At 37.1% G+C, this 22419-nt stretch overlaps 1 protein-coding gene across 2 annotated transcripts in view; it reads right to left on the bottom strand.

Annotated features, from left to right (window-relative positions):
* LOC113095086 (fibronectin type III domain-containing protein 3B-like) overlaps nt 1-22175 on the bottom strand; it is a 29834-nt gene extending 7659 nt beyond the window's left edge. The window contains exons 1-3 of one of the 2 annotated variants that reach the window (XM_026260699.1): nt 22069-22175; nt 10099-10229; nt 9867-9942 (exon numbers count right to left, since the gene is read on the bottom strand). In XM_026260699.1, coding sequence (XP_026116484.1) covers nt 9867-9942; nt 10099-10206 — 184 coding nt within the window. In that variant the 5' untranslated portion in view covers nt 10207-10229; nt 22069-22175. Of the gene's footprint in view, nt 1-9866; nt 9943-10098; nt 10230-21903; nt 22035-22068 lie in introns of those variants that run through there. The other variant, XM_026260698.1, reaches the window with a different exon arrangement.
* Between the last annotated feature and the right edge of the window lie 244 nt (nt 22176-22419).

Here is a 22419-nt window from a genome sequence, read left to right as displayed (position 1 = left end):
CTTTATTAAAAGGTCCAAATACGAATCCCACAGGTAAAGATCTCAGTCAGAAATGCTGGTTCAGACCTGTGAAATCCCTTTCACACTTAATTAATACAATTTATTCATACAAATATTGAAATCTGTACGTTATTAAACATTTGTTTCAAGCTCACACACTCAACTCTATCTTGGTATTCATTTTGAACTTATGGTGCTCCAGATCATCTGATGTAAAACTGATTTCACTTGTACAAATCTGAACTGCGTAACTGACTGAATGTTCATAAACCAAAGAAAAAGAAAAATATTATGTGTGATCTGCAGCAAATTACTGATAGACTGATACATTGGTAAAAGTCAGACTAATTAATTTGCTGATTAATTCTGCTATTGGCAACAGCCAAACTGTCATATTTTAAACCGTTAAAAATAATAATAAATAGAATAAATAAATAAATAATAAAATATACAAATTTTTATACATAAAAAACATGGTTGATTTCAAACGGCATACTGAGTGCTGACAATAAATAAATTAATTAATTCACAATATATTTTATAATATATAAACAGTTTTTATGTTTTACTTTTTTAATGTTTTACCGAAATATGAAAAAAAATAGAACAAATAAATTAATTCAAAATTGTCACAATATCTTATAAAACATAAAAAACTGACATTAAAAAAAATCTAACTGCTGGCAGAAAAATAAGATAAAATATATATTTTTTGCACTTAAATCATTTCAAATGTTTTACTGAAATGCAAGCGCTAGAAAACATAATAATAAATAAATTCAAAATTGACTATATTTTAGAACTTTTTTTTAATTTAAATGATAAAAAATTGTTTACTAATGTTTTACTGAAATGCAAATGCTAGAAAGAATTAAATAATTTTTTGTACTTATTTTTAAATATTAGATAATAAGAAAATACTTAAAAGATGCAAGAAAAGATGTAGAAAGCAGATGAAAGCCATTAAACGAGATACTGGCCACAGAGAAATGGAGTATGGGATTTGGCTGCGAGATGACAATTCAACTGAACCTAAGACAAAGCCCACCTTTCAAAGCTAAAACAAAATGGCCCAAAAACGGCAATATTCCAAACTGTCTGTCTAGAGATCCACCCTGCCTTAAGAGCGGTGAGCCCTGTGCATATGTAGCGCTTGGTTGTGAATTCCCAGCATGTTTGGGGTGGGAGGGTGTTGGCTTTCAGGATGTGCAATAAAAAAAATCCGTGGACTCATTCAGCTCTTGCGTGGAGAGCGTTACGCAAACAGCCCTCCAGGAAAACAAGATACTTCACAGCCACCCTCCAGACGCTCCCCCTCTCTGCAGCTGATTAGTCTGAGGAATGACCTCAAATACTCCCAGTGTCATTGATAAAAGCCCATTCAGAGAATTAGACCAGGGTGTCACTATCATGCCAGGCCATCTCTGGTGTTTCAAGGCATTGTTTTCATTTCCATGCTTCCCATCCTGAGTTAACAGGGTGAGAACTTTACCCTCTCCCCACCCAACATCCGTGAAAAAACCCAAAAGCAACACACGTTTGAGTGAATCACACAATGATAAAGACGTGCCTCTGATTTATAGCTATTGGCCAATGATTTCAGTAGCTGGCTCAGAGACCTGCTCTGACCTCGCTGGGGCTGAAGGGACTCTTGTGTAGGGTGACTTCCTTGTGAATGGGAAAGAAAAATGATGTAGGAGGCAGACCTGACCTCCAGCTCCTCTCCAGCCCTGCACGCCGGATCAGCATATGCCACAGCTCTGCCATTCTCAACATGGGGGTTTCTCAGTGAATTTGAACATTAGAGCATTTGATGCTAGAGTTAGTTGACTCAGGTTTACTAATTCAATTAGTAAACAACATTCATTTATAATTAAAAATAGTGTTTTTGTCTTTGGCAGTGTTACTTTATTATTATTATTTACATATCCGAAAACTGATGCAACCGGTTCTTGACTCGTGAATGAGTCACTCATTCGTTCTTTATCTGGCTCTGCTCAGTGTTCATCTTCAGGTCTCTCTTCACAGCAGTTCAGTCAGTGTACTGTTTGAGTTTATGAATTACTCCGGGATATTGGTTTGTTTCAACTCAGAGGGAGTGTCAGCCACATTAAAAAAGTTAACAGCTTTAGTCATTTGTGGATTAATGTTTATTAGAGATGCAAACTGTTTAAAACGATTCAGTTAGATTTGGCGGTTCAAGAAGATCCGGTTACATGGAGTGATTCGTTCGCTAACCGGATATCACAAACTGGTTTGTTTTTAACTCTCTCACCCGGAAGAGAAGACATTGCTGAATAAAGTCATAGTTATTGCTATTTTTGGACCAAAATTTATTTTCGATGCTTCAACAAATTCGAACGGATCCTCTGATGTCACATGGACTACTTTGAAGATGTTTTTCTTACCTTTCTGGACATGGACAGTATACCGTACACACAGTTTCAATGGAGGGACTGAGAGCTCTCGGACTAAATCTAAAATATCTTAAACTGTGTTCCGAAGATAAAAGGAGGTCTCACGGGTTTGGAACGAAATGAGGGTGAGTTATTAATGACAATTTTCATTTTTCGGTGAACTAACCCTTTAATTTCAATAATTGTATTTTAATTTAATTTATTTCTTTTATTTTTTAAGTTAAATTTTATGTCAGTCATGTGCTTTGTTATTTATATTAGTTTTTTTATTTAGCTCTCTTTTCTTGTTTTAATTTCAATTTTCATTTTAGTACTTCAGTTTCAATGAAAATAAATGAAAATCAGAACTGATAGAAAAAGTTTACTTTCTTTAAGATGTATTTAATTTAATCTATTCCTATTTAAATTCATTTTATTTAAATCATGTGCTTTTGTTATTTTTTATACCCAACCTTGTGCTTGATAAGGCAATGCTCTACCACTTGAGCTACAGGAACACATCTCATCTAATATTTATAATTTTATTTCAGCTTCATTCCAATTAAAAAACAAAAACAAAAAAAGGTTTTAATAAGAAGGCCATTCTGGTGAATTTTGACGTCATGTTGATTTTAAGCACACTAGGTATACACAAATATAAAGGTTCAGAAGAAACACTGTAGAGCTTGAGGGGGGAAAAAAAAGAGGTAAAAGGGCAGACTACCATGGCAGACCTGCTCTGACATGCTCTGTGCTCAGAAAGGAGTTTCCTTTGCTCTGACATGATCTACAGTTCAGACTCAACAGAGATTGAGAGGGCAACTGAGGAAGACAGACAGAGGGAGAGAGAGACTCTTGGATTAGCCCCGTCTCGATGAAGCCTGTCACGTTCATAAATGGTACCATTGTCGATCTAAAAAATTCCTTAAAAAGCCCAAACTGTGCTCACGTTACTTCAGATGGAGATCAGACTCAGTGTGGCTCCTTAATTTAAATATATCCCAGGATCAAATTTAGCTGATACAAACCGACACAAAGAGTTGCTTTTAAAGGGTCAGTCTACCCAAAAATTAGAAAATTAGAGTTTCTTTCTTCTGTGGAGCACAAAAATTTAATTTCTGGAAATTCTCTGCCCAATGTTTGCAACATAATGAAAGTAACTGGAGACTGGTGCTGTCAAACTTCAAAAAAGTACACAAAAGCAATGTATAAGTATCATTAAACTGATCTATGACTTATGCACTATATTGCAAAGGTTTTGAAGAATTTTTTTTCAAAAATGTTCCTTTTTTGTTCCAGTCATGAGGCTGAGTAAATAATAACAGAACTGTCAATTTTGGATGAACTGTCCCTTTAAGAACACTCAGATTAAATCTGTGATGTGGGTTTGCACAGGTTAGTAAACCAGAGGAGGGTTATGGAGTTCACTCTCATGAAGTGCATACTCATTCTGTTCGGGCCGGGCACTGCAAACTGTGCCAGAGAGCTGGCAGGGAGCGAAGGTGTCAATCTGCCGGGTTTGTTTTTATGCGTGCCCTTGTTATCCTGAAATTTGAGACTACGATTACCAAACCACTGCCCCATGAAGGCACGCAGAAATCTGCTGCAGGACACAGCGGTAGCTGAAAATAGTAGGTCAGCAAAAAAGAATGGAGAAAGAGCCAGAGAAATGAGAAAGAGAGAGAGGAGGAAGAGAAAAAACAAACTGGTGGAATGTTCCACTGTAAAATGTTCTGGAGAAAGTGGCGGCAGTAGGTTGAAAACCAGGGAATTAGGATACAAAAATGTTTAAACAAAACAAGCAGCAGAAACACAATTGAGATCTCCTTTTTATTAGCTCAATAGTATGTCCTATATACCAACTTAAAGACTAAAAGGAGTGTGAATCAAGACTTATGCAAAAGTAATAAATTCATAAACATTTTTAGGGATTTTTTTTTTTTTAACAAAATGAGATTTGACAAAGTCAAATTTGTTTAAGACAAATTATAAATGAAAAGGTGAGCTTTTATGATTGCTTGAATAAAATTCACATTTTTTTTGTGAAATTGAAATATTCAAAATAACAAAACTACACTGAAATTTTAAAACAAACCCAAAATCAAATAAATCAAATAAATCTCTTCATATAAACAAAATGAAGGCTTTGTTTGCGCTCATTCCATTTAACATTTGAGGCAACTACTGTATTTTAATCATGATCCAACCAAGCAGTAACCAAATTATACTATATGATTTCGAAATTTGAAGATGGTCTGACTTTAAAAGTGAAAAAGTGAAGTGACATTCAGCCAAGTATGGTGACCCATACTCAGAATTTGTGCTCTGCATTTAACCCATTCGAAATACACACACAGCAGTGAACACACACACACTGTGAACACACACCCGGAGCAGTGGGCAGCCATTTATGCTGCGGCGCCCGGGGAGCAGTTGGGGGTTCGATGCCTTGCTCAAGGACACCTTAGTCGTGGTATTGAAGGTGGAGAGAGAGAACTGTACATGCACTCCCCCCACCCACAATTCCGTCCGGCCCGAGACTAGAACTCACAACCTTTCGATTGGGAGTCCGACTCTCTAACCATTAGGCCACAACTTCCCCTTACTGCATAAAACATCTGCACGAAACAAAAACAGCAGACGAGCTGAGTGAAAATGCAAATTCACTCTCTGACAGTAGGTGGCGTTTATGGAAAAGAAGCAAATATAGCATTTCCTTTGCTACCGTGGTAAGCAAAGAAGTACTGTGTTCAAACAACGCTTTAATATGCGTTATACAAAGGCCAGATGAAAAGAAAAAACCATGTCAACTTTCCCAAAGACGGCCAGTCAGTTCTCCTCAGAGATACATTCACAAAAACTCTCACCCTCAACTGTATCGCAATTGTTTTAACATCTCAAACGATCTGAGTCACAACATATTTGTATTTATTTTCAACCAGCTTGGGGTGCATTGTTACATCCCTACAAATGTTTTTTTTTTTTTTTTTTTTTTATATGTGCTGTGGGTTTCAATAAATGAGTTCAATGAATGCACTGAGATGCTGAAACAGCCTTCCTAATATATTAAAAACCTTGTTTGTTTCTATTTGCATACTAAGTAATTTAAAGTGAAATATCCGTATGCTTAAACTTCAAAAGAGAATATCGGAAACCATTCTACTTTAATAATGTGACTCATTTCTGAATAAAACAGGATATTTAATCAGGAAGAAAATGTAGGGTGGGACTTGATTTTATCCATCAGGAACTGATCGGTCATGATCGGGTTATAAATATAAGAGGGCTTGATGATGTCAGAAGCAGAGGATGTTTTGAAGAAAGGTTACAAAGATTCTTTCCTTTGAAATAACATGCACTAATGATTCATGCACAGAAAGACTAGGGACATTTCTAAGGAAAAAAATACAGGATCAATTTTATTTTCTACACTGACTTTATGTCTCCCAAGCTATGAAAGAGCAACCTCTGAGGAATAATTTTTCCTCAGAGCTTTCGTTCAAAAAGGTTTTTCAAATAAATGATCAAGGGTGCCAATATATTTAGAAAAGATTGGCACATTCATGGACACAAGCACGGAGAGCACACCACCAAAAGGACGTGACTGAGACACAACGCTGCCTTTTTCCTCAGACCGCTCTCTCTGCCTGTTCCATGATGCACACAAAAATCCACTGTTCCTCAGCGGAGTGAGTCAGAGGAATGGAATTGAAGCTCTGCTATGATCATCTGTGCGGCAGAGGGGGTTTCCTCCACCAGGAAAGAGTGCAGACTAGATGAGAACAGTCACACTAAACGAGGGAAAGAAAAAAAAACACCAAAATGCCATAAAAAGGGAAACAGGAACAACAAAGAGCAAGAAGGAGAAGAAGCAAATAACCTGAACTTGAGTTAGTGAGTTTGAAATAAACTGCATTTTTATTTTATTTTATAAAACTAACCACCATCTGTTCCAGGAACTCCTGCTCTTTGCTGCTTGTAGTTGCTCGGGCTTCTGTGGGAGGAGTCAACGTCTGTTAGCATGTATAAGCATCTCTGCTCAAGAAGAACTCAATCTGTGTGTGTGACTCTCGGTTTGAGTGCAAGTGTAGAAAGTTGTGCGTTTTGAGTATTCTGTTGCTCTGATTATTGACATTATTATTACTACTATTATACTATTATAATGGACCTATTCACAGACTATGATGAACATCGTAAAACTAGCAAAGTTTTTATGTATATAAAAAAAAAAAACTTAAATGACAAAAAAAAGTTCACAATCACACTGCTGCATAAGTGTTTCTAAAACGACAACTTTCTCTAGCATGACCAATATAATCAATCTCTAAACATTTTTTCCTCTTTTGGAAAGTTTTTTTTTTTTTTTTTTGCTATTAGAGCCAATGAGAAAGCAAAATTACATTTGTTGTAATTCCCGTTTCCCGCTGTAGAAGTTTATCCAACTTCTTTGACATGGTATCATGGTAAAATCTTTTTTTTTGTGGCAAAGCTTAATTTTAAGCAGCCATTAGTCCAGTAACCAATATTATATGATCCTTCAGAAATCATTTTAAGATGCTGATTTACTGCTTAAGAAACATTTCTTACCAATGTTGAAAACAGTTGTGTTGATTTCTATTTTGTGGAAACCCATAATACTTTTGCTTCAGGACTCTTTGATGAATATAAAGTTCAAAAGAACAGCATTTATTTTAAACATCATTTGAAATCTAATAAATGTCTTTACTGTCACTTTTGATCAATTTAATAAAAGACGTTCCACAGTTTGGTCATTCGTTACATGAAGGGAACTCTGGATATTCCAAAACCCCAAAACAGAGATGGGCCAGACACAGTGTTTTATGATGCTTTAACATAAGCAAGCAATGCGACGTTCATCAAGACCAGCATGTCCCACAGCGAGATCAAAAGCTCAGCACAACTCGCGCCCCCCCATGACTGCGCCGGATTTTGTCTCCCTTGAGGCCACAGGCGACTGCTGTCTGCACAGGGTTAACCTGGAAAGAGTGCTGGGCCAGGTGTGATGTGTTAGCGGTGCCTGATCTCCACATGTACACATTCTTTTCGAAGTTTTCCTTCACTTCTAAATGTCTGCCCAAGGCCTCTTGCACTCTCGACTGTCAGAAGGGAGACACATTTTTGTTTTACACACAGCTTTTCAAAACCGTGGCCACTAATATTAGACATCTGCCTTTTGGAGTTCTGATTCTCGGAGCTGGAGGAAAGGGGTGAGGGATTGGGGGGCCACTGGGGGGGGGGGGTGGTCTCCGAGCCACATCAACAGGAAACATATTTAACTCAGTCCAGAGAAAAGGAGTGAAAGGAAGAGATAGCGCTGGAATACAGGGACACAGAGAGTATTTTACAAAGAAAATCAGGTGAACTTAATATTGCCAATAAATAATATCTAAAGGTTCATTAGTCTGGAATGCATGCATGCATGTGTGAGTGTGTGTGTGTGTATTTTACAGGCCTCCTGATGAGAGTGAGTCGACAGTATGTCTGTGAGAATACGGACTAATGCACAGTGACGTATCTGAGCACCAGAACATATTTTTATAACACCTCACAATTCTATTGACCGTCGCTTGGAAGGATTGCATCAGAGTCAATCCTGCAGACGTCCATCAGAAGCCCTGCGTCTGGCAGGAAAGGTGATTCAGAGGAGGAGGAGGATGTAGAATTCAGATGTTTTTCAGCTTCATAAACCTCAGCAGGAATGGAAAGCAAACCTCACATCCCTGTACGTTTCCACCGAAAAACTCGGGTTCTTACCACACAAACAGCTTCGCAAAGAAACAACATAAAAGCTAGATCTCATAAAACTGGATTACTCATATTTTAATCACCACAGTCGACACTGACTCTCCAGACACTTTGTGTAATGTAATTGGCCACTAAAATACAATTATTATACTTATATATATTGTATTTTCACGCTACTTTTAAATGCATCAAATCAGCATATTAGAAGGAATAAATAACATGTTTAAAGATATTACACAATTCTGATATTTTTTTCTCAGAAATGTGAGCTATAACCTCGCAGTTAAGAGTGATAAAGTCAGAACTGCAAGTTATAATTTCATAATTGCGGTATATAAACTCACAATTGCGAGACACTAACACGCAATTCTGAGAGAAAAACTCAGATTTGCCGCAATTACCTTTTTTTTTTTTACTTTTTATTCAGTGACGGAAAAAAGTTTCCATACATAAATGTGAGAAAATAAGGACAGTTGTCATTTCTTTTGGTGAACTGTTCCTTTAAATCCAGCCTAATTACAGTACACAGAGCTTTCTTTAGTCCAATTTGTCGACTTGTCATTCAGACAACCTAACAGCTAGCAACAGTAAGCAGTCTGAAAAATATAAGGCAATTACTGTGATTTACGGAAACAGATCCTGCTCGAAAAATGTCCACAGAGCTTCATTTAGCACTTTTAGACACTCTCAAATGCTAAAGGGGCTCTGAATTACAGACATAGTATGTACTGTAGCACCTCTTTACAGGACTGTTTTAATAAAGATAAGCCAACGGTAAACTGCCCAGCCCTGGGAAAACATTTATCAGCAAATTGTTTGCAATTCAAATGCAAAGTCAACATCAGAGAATAACAGGGGACTTAGCTTATCCAGTGCAGCTGCCAAAGCTCGTACAAACGTTAGAAAATTAAACAAAGATCTTATCCTGAACATGCCGGAACATTACCGTGGCCTTCAGCTGCATCTTCTCCACACCTGTGAGGTACAGACTCTCTTTCTCCGAATACAGCTGCCAGCTATGTCTCTAGAATAAACTAAACAGCCCTCCGCTGCTGATTCTGCTGTGCTATTCTCATTGAACAAATTGAATTAAACAGTCATCGCAGTTCCTCTTAAGTTCCTCTTAGCTGTGTAAACAGTGATGGGAGCACCCGGACAGTCAGATCCAGTATCCTGTGGTCTAGGCTACTGTGACTGTCCACTTCAAATCTCTTACATATACTTGCAAAACTTTTACTGAGGGAATTCGGTGGCCTTTATGAAGTTAAAAAGACATTATGAGGTCAGATGTAATTTAGTGTAGGGATTCAGTGACCGAACGCCTCTCCACTGGCCAAACACACAAGAAGGTAAGAAATGGTTTTGTAGCACTGTCACATGACCCAGATCTCTTAGAGGTTTACAAATAGTTTTTATGTAGAACATTTTAGGGTTGCAAAATGTTGAGGGAAAAAAATCCTTGTGACTTACTGGCTAGAATATTATATATATATATATAATATGCCACACAAATGTGGTGGCATATTAAGGTGTTGGGCCACACAAACACCTTCATGTATTCATACTAAATGTAAAATAGACTTAAAATGGCATCATAAACTGTAGAGAAAACCCCTTGATTCCTTTCCAAATGGGTCTGATTCACTCACAGATTTGATCAGTAACATTTAGTAAAAGCAATATGAAGATCTTCATTGAACGAACCTTGGATGCATTGCAACGCCCCGTCTTCCGTGCGGATGGTGAACGTCTCACCTGGGTTCACCTGGACCAGGATCACCTGTAAAACAAGAGCAGATGTTCAATTTGTCGAACAAGGGAACAATTCTTGGTCTTTAGTCTTAGATAAAAAGTTGCTATAGAATATTTCTGGCTTTTAATATGAAAGGCTGTTGAGACTTGCTGTCAATAAATAAGTCTGACTTTACAAACTCACCTGCTGTGGTGCATCGCCATTGATCACGTGGTGCATCATGGGAACCTCGTTGCTCAATGGAGGCGGGAGGTCCAGCATTTGGTCCATCATCATCATGGTGACGAACATTCATGGAGCCCTCCCTACAACAGCTTGAGAGAAAGAGAGAGAGAGAGAGAGACAAATTGTTAAAATAATATCTAATTACACAGTGAAAAGCCAGGCCTAAAAGCCAGGCCGCTCTTAAATGAGTAATTAGCCTAATTTGAAATCAGCTAATGATGAAGACTAAAGCAGATCCTCATCTGCTACGCCATTCACACATACACACACACAATACAAATACACACTGAACCACACACGTCTCACTGAAAGGCTACTGGTGGGTTATGGAACGGGATGAAATCATTATGATGTCACCAATGTTTATATGATGATGTAATCTGTATATAAAATGCAGTTATAGGGCGACAGTCTCTCCACCACAGCAAGGAGACCAGACAGAGAGAAAGAAAAAAGGAAAAAACAACAAAACAGGATCCTTTGTCTTGCAGCAAATGTGTGCCTCTAAAAAAGGGAGAAAAAAAACAGGACATTTTGCCTTGCAGCAAACCTGTGCCTATAAAATATATATATATATATATATATATATATATATATATATATATATATATATATATATATATACACACTAATTTCCATTAGTCATTTACTACAATAAAAGCTCAACTGAATCAGGTGAAACTGATTTTGTCTTCAGAAGATTTCTAAATGAATAAATGAATCGTTATCCATGTTTCGTACTGTAAATGACAACATTGTGATTTTTAAATTCACAAAAGAATTACTAAAATGATTCGAGTGTTTTTGTTTTATTAGATAACATTTAACACATATTACAATTTTTTAATATATTTACTATGTAATAAACACTGAATTTTATTTACTGCCATTTACTGACCATACAACTTGGAAACAATTATAGCAATATAACTGTGAATGACAGTTTCAATTCAAATGTACAATTAGCATGTTCACTGCATTTGTAAAACTAATTTCTTACATTTAGATTGGCACATTTAAAAATCAATGTGGCAGTTTCCAAACTCCTTCTGTTCCAACTTCCAAGTGCACCATTTTCAACATATTATGATTTGAAATGAACTAATTCGACTTTTGCGTAATACAGAAAACAAGGGTGTAGACTGCAGCCTTTAAAGCATAAAACACTTGCACAACAGACCAGCACAGAAGTCAACACAAGTCAGTAATGTATCATTTAGATTGATCAAAACAAAGGCAATATTGCTTGTCATACTGGATGAACACCTCACAGAATTGCTTCACATGACACTCTTAAAACTCTTTAAAAACAGCCAAAGTTCAGGTGGGGGGAAAGATCAGCACAGCAATGATAATGTCTTCTCAGCTGACTGGTGCCATTTTCCTCTGCAAAAGCAATAACCTGTCCAATTTAACTCCAAACACAAACGTCACCCCCAGGGGTCAAACCAAGAGCAACAAAACCATTCATCTGATGCTCTGAAGTAGTGCAGGAAAAACAACAGCTACAGAGATTACAGACAGAAGCCTTAAGCTACGAAAACGTACTGTGGTTGTACCTTCAGGTCCATACATTGTTTCTTAACTACGGCAGGATGTTCATAAAATGTTGTGGCATTTTGTGGTTCTTTTTTGTTAGAATAATTTCGGTTGTTAAAAACCACAAAAATCAACCTACAGTGTACATATGTCCTCTGATCTCCAGGAGAGAGGAAGACACGAGAAGAGAGGTCGGGGGCTTTTTATTGGCTCATAAATGCCTTCACTTCCACTGCTAAACACACACACCACCCACAGCCAACCTGTTTCCTTGAAAGTTAACATGAAATGATTCACAGCCCACAATCTCCACAATGTGACATATATACAGTGTATTCAGGTTAAACAGTATATTAATGTGACTTGGTACAGTTACTTTATGTGTTCTCTAGATGACTATAGACTGAAAAATAAGAATGAAATGAGACTGAAAATGAGATGAAAATAAGAAGTCTCTGTGATATGAGCTGTGAAGAAAGGCGGAACAATTACATTTTTTAATTTGAAAAAAAAAAACGGAACAAAACAAAAAACAAAACTGAAATAAATAAATAAAATGAAATACAAAAACAAAACACATACACAAAAATTAAACAAAAAATAAAATTAAAAACTAAACAATTTAACAAAAACAAACAAACAAAAAAACAGACACACAAACAAAATTTCAGACCATTATTTTTTTTTTTACTAGCATGCATCAATATTCCAATTTAGAAAAAAACAAAATAGGTGGAACAACTCATTACATTAAATATTTGATACAATTTTAATAATTAAAAAAATAAAAATAAATAACAAAACTAATAAAAAAAAAAATCAATTGTCAAATTGACAGAAGCTCTACATTAACCTCACTTCATGAGCTGCTGAAGCTTCCTGCAGTCTTTCAGATTCTGAGCATGCTTGTTTTCCTTTTCTCTGAGCTCTACACCACAGCCTGTAATTACCGCCCAAATAAAATCATTAACACTACAGCTTAACACGCCAAAGCCTGCGGGGTCCAAAAACCTTCTCTCTTCTCCTGTTCCCCCTCCTCTCTCTCTCTAGCCCTCAGGCTCTCAATCCATTCTTTCTTTTCTTTCTGCTCTCCTCATTCCCCTCATTCCTGAGGATGGCTGGAGTCTGAACGTCTGTAGGGTTGAGGGGGGCATTTAAGGGCTAAATCCCCTGAGAGAAAAGTTGAGAAGATTCATACAATGTCAGAGACGAGGGGAGCGGAGAGGGGGGTGTCATACAAAGAAGCTGGACCCCCTACCTTCACGGGTCATGTTGTTGTGACCACGTCACAGAGAGTCCTTTCATGGCATGGCTGATGTTCTAGCGATGTGGGGTATTCCCTAGACCACTTCCCTGTCGCCCTCACACCCCTTCACACAGTCAAACAGCACGCCTTTCATTCAACCAAAACAACACCAGTGAAACAATCATTTCCTTGATGACATCATCTCAGATCCTCCTCGGGACCTGGATGTTTGATGATCATAGAGCACATGGATCAGAGTGCAACTGGACAGGTATGTTGTGTTTCACCAAACATGGAAGAAAGACTATTAGATCTAAAATACACACCAATATTTGTCCTCTGGAGTTTCAGAGATCTTAAATGACACAAAATATCTGAGAAATAAAACATTTTTTTTTTTTTTTTGGGATGCAATTAATCATGATTAAACCTTTGACAGTACTAATACACACACAGACACACATGTACACACAAAAATTTATCGCATTTTTTATTTTGTGCCGCTAAAAGCATAAAAAAAAGACAATTCAACTTTGGTATGAATTTACAGATAACTACGGGATATGATCTAGGGAACTAGGGACTTCAACTTAACCTAATTCGAACATGGATGACATTTAAACCACAAGATTTTTACAGACTCCAATTTCTTAAACCTCCCTAAACACATTAAAAAGACAAATCTACTATATGCAGTAACATCTGGCAGCAGAAGCATTGCAACGATGCAAATTCGCAGTAAAATTTAAAAGCGAAAGGTGTAATTTTTGCAAACATAATGATTATATTCAAACAGGTTTCCTTAAAACGAATTAACCGTTAGTTGATACAACAGATAGTCCCACCTCAAATTCACACCAATTTTGCTGTGTAAAGGCCAGTCAGGAAGCTCAAATCAACAAGACAATGTTTTGATAGCGATAACTTGATAACTTTAGAAAAAAGTACACACTTCAGCTTTAAAGATCTTCTTCACAACAGCAAACAAGCACTAAAAACAGCAACCTGCCACACACACCACCATAGGATAGATTTAATTCTTTTTAGAAATCTGTTCTTGCATCTGGCAGATTTACAGTTCCAGATGTGGACCCAGTCTGGCATGGGCCTATAATCAAGCTAATGGCACATAATAACACTGAGGAAGCTGGGAAACCAAGAAAACCATCACTTTTTCCTCTCCATCTCCCCCTTATTTCTTTATTCTTTCATTCCATCCCTTCCCTCAGCCCTGATCAGCTGAAAAACACACACACATATACACAAAACACATGCTCAGGCTTGCACACACACATTCCCAGAGAATGAGAAACAATCTAAATGTCACATTTTTTTGCATGCAAAGTAACTCCCTCTCACCTCGGAGAGCTCAGGATTTCCATCTCCCCGACGTTGACTCACGTCTGTGACTCTGATCAGCATTTACAGCCAGATGACATCACCTCTTTAAAAATATCTCAACAACCTCGGCCACAATGGAACTGAAGCGATAACAGTCCAGACAAGGAACAAGCAGGAAATCAAGGACACATTGCAGGAGTGTGGCAGAATAATGACTGGCCTTTATTTGCGTCTGGTCTGGTATATGAGGTTTCTGGCCTAGAATCTTGCTTGCCTAATCAGGGTAGTGCTACAAAGTTAAAGTGTAAAGGCCCATTAACAACAATTAATCAAGTTTTGACAAATTTTCACACCACAGCTATGAAGATAATGTCACAGAGCAACAATTTCATTGGAATCACTTTCTGATGAACAATAAAACATTCATATTCATTCAGAGTCCACACGACTTTGAAAGGACTGTGCATTTAATGTGGCAGAAGACACTTATAATAAACAGAATGTTACCATTCGTTGGTGTCAATGCTAATATTATTATATTTTTTGGTTATTGTCCTTGGTGTTAAGGTCTAAATTAACCACACAAGCCTGAAAAGAAATCTCATTTATTTTTGCACATATTCATATTATTAATGAACAGCATCATACATTTCAGTCTGTTGAAAGTTATCATATGTAGAGGGGGCATTAACGAAAAAAAATAAAATAATAATAATAATAATAATAATAATAATAATATTTCCACATTTTCCACATCAATAGTGATAATTAGACAATATTTTTACAGTTCAATTAAGGAGTAATATAAACCGCTTTAAAATGATTTCCAGTGGCATTTTTCTAACCTTATTAGATGTATGTATCATCTTTAATGGAAAACTCTTACATTTAATTAATAAACTGAATTAGATTAAAAAAGGTGATACTAATCAACTGAATTCAGTATCAAAAAATACATATTTGCATTGCAGATGCTGCACCTAAAGTGGCATTTAGATATTTTGATTAATGCTCTTGATTAGAGGTGGCATGCAAGCATTGACACTGCAATTACAATTGCATAAATAAAGTTATGAGAAAAAATGTTGGCATATGTTTAACAGTGGCATATTTGATGATCATGTCTGCTCGCACATCATTAAAACAACAGTTATGATATTATAGTAGAAGCCACTAATCAAGTACGGCCAAAAATCATGCAAATCTGAAACAACAATGAGGATGAGTAAACAATGACTGAAGTTTTATTTTTGGGTGATCTGGTTTGGTTTTGATCTCTTACATTTAATTTCAGACTTTGTAGTATCTTGCAAAATCTGATCGTTGAGATCATTTCTGAAACTCGAGAGATTACTAAAGTCTGTTTCTCAAGATCAAAATATGTTCTCCAATAAATCTCATTTCAATCTAAGATAATAATTTGTCATAATACATTTTTTTCCCCTTTGGTCTATGTAATAGCATCAGGACCCATCTCAGTTCCTCTGTCCTGTTTAACAGATAAAGGTGTTACCCAATACTGACACCACAGACTCCAGAGCACGATCTGGTTCCTCCCTGAAGGCACAATAATGCAGTTACACACCCAGCTGAGCTCAAAAAGCTGACCCTGTTTCTGCCCGCACTGAAACTTCATCCACTCTCACCTTACAGAACTTCTAGTGAAAGACACTAGGAGCGAGGGGACAAAAAAATGAGGGACAGTGCAGAGAAAGAAGACAGAAAAGTGATTCCCAGGATCCAAATTCAATGTTGCGTAACCCCAATATGAAACCTGATCCAGCCTCTGAGCGCTGAGAAGGAGCAGAGGAGCATCTTAACTGGGTCAGGCTGAGTGAATCATATTCTCCAGTTGCGCTGGGTCACATCAGAGAAAATTATACAGTCTCACACCCTTAACATCCTAATTGTACAGGGACGGAATAAAAAATGAGCTACAGATTGAGAAAGGAAGTTCAAGAGGCTATCTATGAAGTGAAATAGCTCGGTATTAATATCTGAACGATTCTTATGTGCCAGGTCTTTTTTTTTTTTTTTTGTGAATCAACAGTGCAAACAGTGTAGTCCTGGACAAATGACTCTACAGAGCTGCTTCTTTTACTGAATCAAAACATACATCAGGAAAATGGTGCTTTGAATCATAAAAGAATGACTCTTATGAACAGGTTCTTTTTTGATGAATCATATATAACAATATAGTTTAATCCCAAACAAACAACTCTTTTGAACTAGTTCTTTTTAGAGAATCAAAACATAAAACATGAAAAGTGTAGTCTGAATCACAAATAAATGAATCAAACCAGTTAGTTAAATCAGAGTCATCACTGTCTAGTTATCATAACAATGATTAGTTTAAAGATACATAGTTTTAGTCATAGTAGAATCATTTTAAATCGATTTATCACTGAAATTCTCACCTAACCTTCATAAACATTTCCATCAAGTCAATGAGCCTCATGTTCTTGTCATAACATCCATACTGATGTTTTAATATTACAGCTAGTCGGCCAGTTTAGACTTAACCATATTTCAGAAATATCAATCTACAGTCCTCCAGACACGCAAGTGTTGTAATAAACATGTTCATGTCTGTATAGAATGAACAGGCAGCACTCTTCACCATAGCCACTTTCCCTCCCTCTTCTTCTAAAGGTTAATAGATCACATACCTTATCTTTATTTGGGCCTCAGCTACAAACAGGCAAGCTAGGTAGGTTTACATTCGGGTTTCGGACATCTGTACCAAACATGTTATGATTAGTAGGAGGTAGATCACCCGAGTCATGAAACATCTGATGCAAAGCATTGCTAGATCTGGTTCTTATGATCAAACATCGCTGTGATGCTCAGCAGAAGAGACAAGGACCATTGCCCACTCCTCAATCCTGCCTTTAGAAATTGATGGCTGATAAGGTAAAAGGGTGGGAAAAGTTTTGTTTCAGCACTTAACTATCCATTCATGTGCATTCTGTTGCACCTATGCTCAAACAGGTCAGGATCAGGAAGGAAGGAAAAACAAAATTATGTACCAGCTCGGAGATAAACCATGCACAGAGTATGAGTGGAAAAATTCCTCAACCCCATTTTTGCTTCACAAAAAAAAAAAAAACATCCCTAACAAAGTAAAAATATAATTAACCATTGAATTTTTTTGGCCAATATTCAGTAGTGGTGACACAGAATCAGTGTTTTGAACAAATTAACTGAATGAATGGCTCAGTGACTCGCTTTTAAAGATATGCTAAATTTGGAGCCACACACTAATTTTACAGTTTCTACCATATGAATATGTCACATGGTTCTGAAAGTATCTTCCCTTTCAGTTTTCAAATTGGGATTTTTTTTTTGTCTAATGACCAGTGATCAACCAGACAAACGAGCTACAAGGTGAATTGCGTCATTACCAACATGGTTCTGAAGCAAAAACTGTATTATAGAATCAGACAAAAACACAAAGGTACAAGAGTGTGTACTTAACACCTTAAATGAGGACAGAACTATACAGATTTAATTGAGATTGACAATCAAATTAACAAGGGATAACTATAAAACATATTTTAGATGTTAATTTTAACTGGTGAGATTTCTTGCCCATGCAAAACCAGGAATTAAAAAAACAATTATTAAAAAAACAAGTTCAAAATAATGTGTCTTGATGGCTTCAATAAAAGCATACATTAGAATTAACAATCTCATAGCTCACATTTGGTTTGCTTTTATGTTTTCTTTAATCTCCCTAAGAAGAAAACAAATGTCTTTTACAAATAGCGAAAGTCAGTACAATAAGGCCATCCTTCAAAAATATTCTTGTTTGCCTTAACCCGACCGACCCAGTCAATTTAGGACCGACTAAATTTTTATTTTTATTTTTTTGCTTTAATAATAACCGACTAGCCGGTTCTAAATTTGCGTTAAGATCGACCAATTTTTTTTTTTACTCTTCAAACAACTAATACAAAAGCAATAAAATAATATTAATTATATTTTAGTAAGTATTGTAATATACATTTCCTAGGCCTACATACAAACGAAGACTACGTTCTTTCTTTAAAAAAACCTGACGTCATCTAGGTTTACACTAGGGGTGCTCCGATCACGATCGGCAGATCGTTATGCGCATCTCGTTAGTAAAGCCGGTTATTTAATCAGCAGTGAATTCCATCAGGTGCGTGATTTCACATAGAGCAGCTGTTACTACACAGAGCCGGTGTTAATAGAGAAGATGCGCAAATCCACTTCATTTTCAGCGTTTTTTGGCGCATCTTCTCAGTTAACAACGGCTCTGTGTAGTAACAGCTGCTCTATGTGAAATCACGCACCTGATGGAATTAACCGCTGATTAGAGAACCGGCTTTACTGATGAGATGCGCATTAATGATCGGTCGATCGTGATCGGAGCACCCCTAGTTTACACAGATGTCACACTATGGCCTGTGCGTTCGCTTCGTCTCATACTCTCATTCTCTGTCAGAGTCAACGGTTCGCACTTGGTAATGATGGCTGCAGTAAACTAAATGTTTATGGTCACTGTTCAAAGTCATACGGGTTCGGGCACCATAATACATCTAAAAATGTAATTAAAAACAGCTCGACACTGCTTTAACTTGGCACGAAGCTCCGGAAAAACTGTGCCCAGATCTTTTCCCATCCCTTCTCCCGTCTAGTCTAAAACGTCGAAAATCTACTGCACAAATCGATTGGACCAACCAACACAAGTTTCGAAAACGAAAATAGGAAATTGATTGTAACAGCCTTCTCTCTGAGCGCGTCCAGTTTTCTTTTCTTTCTTTTTTTTTTTTTTTTTGGGAACACGCAGCGTCACAGCAACTTTATTTTTACATCACGTTATTTGTATTGGGGTCGCTTCGACCCGCGGACATGAAAAACAACCACACACTTGGCAACACTGGTTGGCCTTTACTACACCAATACCAATAACGTGATGTTAAGCCCCCTAAAATGCAAATTTTACCAAGGCAACCCTGCCAAAAAAACGTTTATTAACGGGTAACCTCCTGGGAACGCGATTGGGCTAGTTTTGAGAAGCAAGTGGGCAGGATTTGTTTTGAAAACCTGGCAACCCTGATCTGAACGCACGTGCTGGAGATGTACTTCTAATCACAGGAGTGCCTTTACTGACGAGATGCAGATGAAAATCGCATTCGATTTTTTGCACAGCCCTACAACATCACTTTTTGAACACTGCTAGACCAATCAAATTTGAGAACCGGAACTACTTGCTCATACTTATGGGTTTGTTTGAATCCTTAACCATAACCAAAAACAGTGGGGACAGAACAACACTGAAGGAGGGAAACTTGGGTTTTTAGCTCAAGGGTATGATGGTGATCAGGGTTCACAGTAATTCTCCACAAATCACCCATTCCTAAACCAGATCTTTAACCACTACCACCACCCTTCCCAGTGCTAAAAGCCTTGCCTAAATGTTTTACAAATGTACCATGAGTTTCACATAAGATCATCTCTGCTACCCTCAGGGTAACAATAATAATAATAATAATGACAACAAAGGAGTACTGACAGCTCAACAGATCATTACAATCCCTCTCAGGAAATGATGGAGGAAGATAAATCAAAACATCTGATTTTTAAATGCAATAAGCACAAACACCCATCAAAGGAAGGTGGAGGACAGTGGAGAACCCAGAGAGCAAACCAGGTATACAACAAATGAGGGTACAGCATGAGAATACTTGGTGGAAAAAAGTGGGTAATCTGTAAAAACTTATCTGCAGTGTGCATTTGCATTAAATGTTAAGGAGAGTGTATAAACAGCTAAATATAGCCTGGCGTTATCACAAGAACTGGAGACTCAGCCAAAGAATGGAATGGGACTCTAGAAAATACCCACAAGCACCACATTCTTTTAACGTTTGAGTTTGGGGCCAAAGGGCTTTAGGGCTGGGAGGGGTCAGGGTATGCCTGTGTGTTTTAATGGGGGTGTGAGATGCTGATAAATCAGTGCTCACCCTGTGGTCAGGTTACCACCACAGAAATGTGCATTTCTTCCACAGGACATCATTTAAAGCATCACTTACAAGAAAACTTAAGTGCATACAATATTAATCTGCAAAACCCTGTGTTTGACATACTAAACGAGATGTTTTGCACTGCTGTTTAAACTTTAACATAACAGAACATTTTCCACTTTCCAACTCTATGAATATTACAGCGGTGACTTAAAGGGAGAAATCATGATTTTCTTGACGCAAAGGTTGGAGTCTCTGAAGTCTACAAGTCTGCTTTCTGCACTTCAAGATTCGCTCTGGAATGTCATGTGACGTCATGTATTTGGGATCGGGTTTCCTCTGGCTAAAAGATCCGGTCCACGAAATGATCCGCGACACCAGCTGCATGTGCCTTCCTTAATCATATTTTTAGAGTCTGTATTCTTTATATCACAACTGTTCCAATTTTAACACTATCATCCTGAAATAAAAACAGTAAACAACATTTAAATGCTCCTATAGACAGTCCAACTCGTTAAGATTCGATTCAATAAAACGATTCAACGATTCTTTCAGTCATGACATAATTCATCACGTGAGGCTTCTGCTTCGCCTGTGCGTTGAAAAAACGGTGATAAAATTAACCTGTAAACAATTCCATTACGTGTTTCTTGTAATACACATCTTATCTGTCTGTGTGAGTGTATTTGTACATATATCAAACATGTCTCTTATTAAAGTAACTTTCGTCCCAGAAGTCAAATCCTCAGTATGCTTCAAACACGTTACTGTTAGTTTTATATAGTTTCTCGGGTTCAGTTAGTTTTTATAAAGAACTGAACGGACTGATCCAGTCCCATTAAAGAACTAATCATTCTTGTGAACCGGTTCAACTGAATCATTGAAACGATTCAACTCAAAGGAACGCTTTTCTACAATGCAAGTTCAAACAGTTTCCTATTAGAACGCTTCTCTGAATACAAGTGTAAGTTATTTTGATAGTGAGGAGAATGAAACTGAATTTTATCTATACAATAGACAACATAAGTCAAGCTCATTTCAGTGATGTAACAATCCAGCCATTATTACGAAATTATTCGTGTGACGCTTAAGCAAACAACTTGTTGCTGGGAATTGACGTGTCAGTTCCCAAAGGTTATATAGGTAAAGGCATATGAATGCAATATGTTGATACAAAAAAATAGTGTTGATAACTTTTTTTTATAATGAATCGGGTTCGAATTCCAGAATTTTCCGGGGAAAATGCAGTGTAGGCTACATAATCACAATAGCGAATAAAAGCCTCCCCTGTTTATCAATTTATTTAATTTCGATAAAGCAGCGTTAATAATGATTACGAATGATTTTTTTCCTGCATAAAAAGTAGGCTCTACAAGATGCACATAACTTAACAATTGAAGTATTCACTAGTGAAACACTGCTGTCAAAGCAGACAAAGATAAAAGTAAAGTAAACAAGCTCCTGAACGAACTAAGTTTCGTTTAGGTTTCGTTTCGTTTTTCATTCAATTCAAGACTTCCCTTTCCCATCAGAGAGTCAGCCGGCTCGCGCTTTTCTGCAGCTTCAAACTTTGCGAAACGGTCTCTCAGAGCTCTTGGGAAAATCACATCACGGCGTTAATATTTTGACCAAAACTCGTCTGCTTACCTCGGATTCAGTCAGTCTTGCTTATTAACACGTTAGTCCCTAAATGCTCGTAACAGAAAACATGTCATTCCGTCGCTGCGAAGTCCACGGTGGACCAGACCAGACCAGTGTGGAATTCGGTAATGTCAAATATGTGGAAGCGCACGTGGGGGTGTAGAAGTTTACCGTATAACACCGAATACTGTCCCGTACCATTCCATCAGTCACCGGAATCATAACTGATAATGAAGACAAAAGAGGATGTTAAGACTCTTAGGATAGGCGAGGCCAACTGGTTGGTGTTGTGTAATAAATCCATGCATAAATAAATAAATGTTTAACTGTACTTAATAAATTTCAAACTGTAACTTCAATAATAATATTAATAATAATAAATATAATTATCTAAATATACAATTGATGTAAAACTCATCAAAACTCAGCTTTGTCCACAAACTTATTAAGTTCCTCTTAGCCCTTTCAACATCCTCAAACATGATACACAGGATTTTGTTTAGGACTAAGATATCTCGTAAA

Source organism: Carassius auratus, unplaced genomic scaffold (assembly GCF_003368295.1).
Source record: "Carassius auratus strain Wakin unplaced genomic scaffold, ASM336829v1 scaf_tig00215606, whole genome shotgun sequence".
In the NCBI taxonomy this organism is placed as follows: Eukaryota; Metazoa; Chordata; class Actinopteri; order Cypriniformes; family Cyprinidae; genus Carassius; species Carassius auratus.
The sequence above is the reverse complement of the archived record's forward strand: the minus strand, read 5'-3'. Positions and strand labels throughout refer to the sequence as shown.